Raw genomic sequence first — 6,285 nt, 5'->3', positions numbered from 1 at the left:
TCTTATTCGAACGATTCTTTCCACAATAATGCTCTTTCCCGGTCGCCCGGCGCGGGGGGAGCCAGATCGGGCGCTCCCCCCGCGCCCCCTCCCCCACATGCGTACTTGGACCCACCATTTCTTCCTCTCTCTTTTTCAAAAAAGATGTTTCACCTAGTGTATTTACAATGTTTCACTATTTATAGATATAATGTTGCAGTGAATTAAAATATTCTTTTGCAACAAAAAAACCCACATATTTTGGAAACTCTCTATTAAGAGAATTTGGTTTATTTTTTGTTCCACCAAAAATATTTCACCTAGTGTACTCACAATGTTTCACTATGTATAGATATAATGTTGCACTGAACGAATTATTCCATTGCAACAAAAAAAACCATATATTTTGGAAAACCCCTATTAAGGGAATTTGGTTTATTTTTTGTGCCACCGAAAAATATTTCACCTAGTATACTCACAATGTTTCACTACGCATAGATCTAATGTTGCAGTGAACTGAAACATTCTTTCGCTATTTGCTGAAACATTGTTTTTATATAAGGTGAAACAACACTCAATTTAAACGAGTGAAACATTTTCGATCTACTTAGTGAAACAATTCCGATATACCTGGTGGAACATCGTGTAACATTTAAAAATAATTCAATAATAAGCTAAAAAAATTTCGTCGGAATATATCCATGTGTGGTCTTGTTTTGAAAATTTAATTGTAACGAATTTAATGGTGCAATCGAATCATGATTTAGATAATTAATTTAAGAGATAAATCAGTTTAAAGTAATTTTACACGTAAATCGGACGTTGACGTCATGTTGACGTCAGCGCCCAATTTTACCCCCTCCCGATCAGGCGCCCGACCGGAAGTCATCTCCTTTCCATGGAAGTTATATTACGTCTACCAACCTATTTTACCCGTCATTTAATTAATTTGGTCGTCTTCTTCTGGCGACCGATCGGATCGATCACATCTCGCGTATCTATTTCCACACATGTTTTGCACAAAACTACAAGGGATCGATTGGCCAGCCAGCCGGAAATTGAAGACTATTCTGCAGAGGACTCATCCTCTAAGTCGAGGCATGCAAAACTAAAACAAAGTGAATTAAAAAAAAGGAAGTTGTAGTCAAGAAAATTTCTAGACAACTACTAACAAACAACAAAACTTTTTTTATAGGGAAACAAACAACAAAACTAACTAAATGAAACAGATTATGTGTCTTAGATACATTAATTTAGAACTATTCAACATGCCTGATAACACTGTTTTGCAGTGAATTAATTACGAACCATTCAACATTTCTTTAACCAATATAAATAACATGGCAATTCTAGCTAGTATGTATTCTGCACGCACGTATGCATCACGTATGTGCTCCCCTTTAAAAAAATTGATGCTTGAAAAAAAGTTCGGTGAAATTTTTAAAATTTTAACAATCTATAATTTTTCAAATAGTTAGTTAATTTAAATACGAAAGAATAGTGCACATATATTTGCCTTAAATCATAATATCATATCATAAACTTAAACTTATTATATTAGGTTTTATAAATAATTTAAAATATAGGTAAAATTTTGGCCAAATCTCCTCAACGCATCAAATCAAATAATTATGAACAGATGGAAATGGACAATTTGTAGTTAGGTATGGACACACACCTCCAGATAACTATATATACTTTACTCGGTCAGAATCTGTCATACTGATGTGGTCATCGAGAAGGTCTTAAAAACATAATTAGGAATAAATAGCGTGGTGACCTTCATGCACCCAGTTCTGAATACTGCATAATAGGAATAAAAATCATGACTGTAGTACCATGAATACACTGGCTAGTAAAAATCTGAGCTAACTAGTAGTATTAATTGATTGGATTGGTTGTGTGCATTATTTCATCTAAACGTAGTACTCTGAATCAAGTTTTTGCATGCGGTATGGCGCCGCCTATGATCAAAGGCGTGAAAATAGATGATTTTCGTTAGCGGTCCCACATCCGCATGTAAAACTCGGTTTTATGCGGGTCTCTAAACCACGTACAAAAATCAATTTTCATAAAAGGAGCCTAGCAAGTGACCTGCATGCAAATACCCTTTTAGGCGAACAAAATGAAAATCAAGTCCAACTTACCCTATCACAGATCATGGATTCACAAACCACGAAAAAAAACATAGATTTAAATAATTGGTCCTCTTTAATACCTTCCTGTTAAGATCTCTAGATAAAACCGCTTGCAAAAGTAAAGGTTTTCGCAGGATGTCCTCTTTAGATGTCCTGCTTGTAAATAGATACCTCCCATTATGTTTACATATGGGGTTTTAAGTAGCTAGTGATTAAATCTCTCTCTCTCACACATCTCCATCTAGATTAATTTGCACACAATTATCTACTAGCTAAAAAGAAGAGAATTTTCAACACTATAGCATCTATAAATACGCATGCCCCTTCATCCCTTCTCCTTCCAAAGCATCTCGATCCTACCACATCGTTAAGAAAGTCGTATAGTAGAGTAAATTGTTAATGGCGTCTCCGGCCACCTCTTCCGCTGTCCTCGTCGTCGTCCTGGTGGCGACCCTCGCCGCCGGTGGCGCCAACGCGGCGACCTTCACCATCACCAACCGGTGCTCGTTCACGGTGTGGCCGGCGGCGACGCCGGTGGGCGGCGGCGTGCAGCTGAGCCCGGGGCAGACGTGGACCATCAACGTGCCCGCCGGGACCAGCTCCGGCAGGGTGTGGGGCCGCACGGGCTGCAGCTTCGACGGCTCCGGCCGCGGCAGCTGCGCCACCGGCGACTGCGCCGGCGCCCTGTCGTGCACCCTCTCCGGCCAGAAGCCGCTGACGCTGGCGGAGTTCACCATCGGCGGCAGCCAGGACTTCTACGACCTGTCGGTGATCGACGGCTACAACGTCGCCATGAGCTTCTCCTGCAGCTCCGGCGTGACGGTCACCTGCAGGGACAGCCGCTGCCCCGACGCTTACCTGTTCCCCGAAGACAACACCAAGACACACGCCTGCAGCGGCAACAGCAACTACCAAGTCGTCTTCTGCCCATAATGCATCATCTCATGCATGTAACTAATGTAGTAGTATATGTATCATGGGACAATAATATAAATAAAAAGTTGATGAATAAAACGACACCTTGATCGATAATCATCCATGGACGATATCGATGCAGGTGGACATATAATATAATATATATGCACTCGACCACGTGTGCAATTGTTTAATCTTAAACTTGTTCAAAATATAGAGTATTATGAAGTTGGAGTCGATTGGACCTCAAGCTTTCAAATGAAAGCGTCCGAGTAATAAAGATATATATACTCCCTCCATCCCATTATATAACGGTATATACCTGCTCTAGACACATACTGGACAGACCAAGGATTTATAACTATTTCCTTCGCCTTGATGCTAAATTGGCACCTCATGGTGATTAGGCCTTAAGGTAAAGTTAATGGTTCATACCTAAAAATTTTCAAAAAAAAAATATACTCGTTTAAATTGGGTATATATCTAATTTATCTTGAGAACCAGGCACCATATATAGAGTCCCATGTAATTGGTCCATAATTATGTGTGATATCTTCTAACTTTTATGTACTAACTTAGTATGTTCCATTTGTAGGGCCTTCAAAATATATGGTTGTCTTCTAACATAATTTCTGCAGCTTTCTAGGTCAAGAAGGTCTTAAAAACATCATTTTACAGAGAAGGAAAATGACCTAATTAATAATCTACCTATTGGCCTCTTGAGTATATTTGTATTTTTTTATTAGTGTTTTGGCAGGCCCTCCACTTGCATAATGGCACATGTTATTTTAGATAATGCCACATGTGGCTTGTACTTGATTATACATCAACAATGTTATTTGTCTTACAGTGGTTTACGATTTTCAGTGCTGCCACATCCAGTACGTGGGGATTCAGAAAAGTTTCGAGCCTGGTAAATTTTATTAATATATCAAGTGTTTGCTACTCCCTCTATTCCATAATATAAGGCACAATTACTCTTAACCCAAATGCTAAGAAACAATTATTATTATCTCCTAGTTTAGATCACCCTAATATATAAATATAATGCATGAACGTCTTATATTATAAAACATCTAAAGAAAAAAATAGTTGTGCCTTATATTATGAAATTGGGGGTTTCAATTATTCATTTGAAAAATATTTTAATTCTATTGCAACTGAAGATAATATATAATGTTGAAATATATTGTCTGCCACATGTGTGCTAGCTGGCATTGTAATCACTATCATCAGCTGAGTACACATGGAAATGAGCAAGAAATATCATGTACGCGGGAACACGACACAGTATCAATCGATCTGTACAACACATATATGTCGACCTTTTCTTTTTCTTTCCATATATGCTAGAAAAACTGTAGCTAGCTTGATCGATATGTGAATTTCCCTGTTATTTTGGTCATTTTCTTCCGCGACGACCGATCGACCAATCACATCTTGGTGTTGCAGCAGCCATTTTCCATAGAATTTTGACACAAGATTACAAGGGATTGATCGATAGAGGCCGGCCGGCCCTGTGGAAATTGAAGACTATTCTGTCCGTGAGTGTATATAAATGTGTAACGTATATCTATATGGAATTAAAATTGAAGACTGACACAAGAGTATATATAACACAGCCAGAAGCATATTCTAGCTAGTGGCTGTTTCATGTCAATATTTTACACGCACCTTATAAGTATATACTCCCTCCGTCCCAAAAAAAGACAAACTCTGGTTTCCGTGTCCAATGTTTGACCGTTCGTCTTATTTGAAAAAGTTATGAAAAAAATTAAAAAGACAAGTCATGCACAAAGTATTAATCATGTTTTATCATCTAACAACAATAAAAATACGAATTATAAAAAAATTTCATACAAGACGGATAGTCAAAGTTGGACACGCAAACCCAGGATTTGCCTTTTTTTTGGACGGATGGAGTACGTAGTTGGGCACAACATAACAATAGCATTAATTACTCGGTCAAATCTGTTATTCTTATCCTTTTTGGTTTATAGTAACACATTCTGATCCTGGCTGGTAGAAAAAAAATGATTTTCGCACACCGGCCCCCACCCTAAAATACGGTCCAAAAGAAAAACGACATACATTGAGTTTGGCCGTGTTTAGTTCCTCCTCCAAAAATTTTTTGACGTATACGGACGCACATTTGAAGTATTAAATATAGACTAGTAACAAAACAAATTACAGATTCAGCCTATAAACTGCGAGACAAATTTATTAAGCCTAACTAATCCGTCATTAGCAAATGTTTACTATAGCACCACACTGTCAAATCATAACATAATTAGGCTCAAAAGATTCGTCTCGCAATTTACATGCAAACTGTACAATTAGTTTTTTTCGTCCACATTTAATGTTTCATGTATGTGTCCAAACATTTGATGTGATGGAATTTTTGGAAGTTTGAAGGGAACTGAACACAGCCTTTGTCAGGAACCGGGCTCAAGAGCTACCTGTGTAAACACAATATTTTGGGCGGCCACAACGATTTTCACATGCAGCTGTCTTAGGCGGCCACCCGTGATAATACGATTTTCACAAACGTTTGTCATAACGCTTCACTTGTGAAAATCGATTTATTTATATAGGTGACACAGTTAAAAAGATGCCCGGTACGGTGTAACGCCCCATTTTCTCGAGGTGTTGAAAACTAATTCAACGAAAGACCCATCTAAAAAATTTTCGATGTTTGATTGTTGAGTCTAAGTTGTGCCATAATCTCAATTTAAAATCCCTCATTTGTCTCCTTTCCTTGAATAAAAAAAAATAAACTCCTAAAAATTCCTACTCCCAAATCAAATTTGGAAATTCAATCCCTCTCTTTGAATCATCGCCAAATATTCCACCCAAATTCAAAACATACAAGATTACTCCCACTTTGAATCCTTCCTTGACTCCCCTTTTTGAGCTCAAAATATTCAATTTGATTTCAAATCCAAATTCAAATAATCCCTTCAAACAATGCCCTGGAAAATAACAAAAGCATCTGTACACTTGGGCCGCCCTTCCCTTTTTCTTGCCGCACGGCCCAGCCCAGCAACCCTTGCCCCTCCCGCCTGGGCTGTTCCCTCCTTTTTACCTTCGGCATCGAAGAGCAAAAGGGTTTAATCATACTTTGAAATTTTTAAGCATGAAAAAAGATGACATTGACATGCAAAAAAGGAAGCATGGAAACCAGTGTTGGGAAGACGAAATAAATCACAAATATACGGTATGCTAATGTAGTGTTCAATCTGAGACCCACAAG

General features: G+C 38.2%; 1 protein-coding gene across 1 annotated transcript; it reads left to right on the top strand.

Moving 5' to 3' along the window:
- Positions 1-2,459: 2,459 nt before the first annotated feature.
- Positions 2,460-3,337, top strand: LOC4352852 (thaumatin-like protein). Its single transcript, NM_001423635.1, has one exon. The coding sequence runs from the start codon at positions 2,517-2,519 to the stop codon at positions 3,048-3,050; it is 534 nt and encodes a 177-aa protein (NP_001410564.1). The 5' UTR covers positions 2,460-2,516; the 3' UTR covers positions 3,051-3,337.
- Positions 3,338-6,285: the final 2,948 nt, after the last annotated feature.

Source organism: Oryza sativa, chromosome 12, assembly GCF_034140825.1.
Source record: "Oryza sativa Japonica Group chromosome 12, ASM3414082v1".
Classification (NCBI taxonomy): Eukaryota; Viridiplantae; Streptophyta; class Magnoliopsida; order Poales; family Poaceae; genus Oryza; species Oryza sativa.
Note: the sequence above shows the minus strand (reverse complement) of the source record. Positions and strands in the feature narration are given on the sequence as shown.

Bases quoted from the DNA above. Each gene is read 5' to 3' on its own strand.
- LOC4352852 (NM_001423635.1), top strand. From the start codon at position 2,517: ATGGCGTCTCCGGCCACCTCTTCCGCTGTCCTCGTCGTCGTCCTGGTG.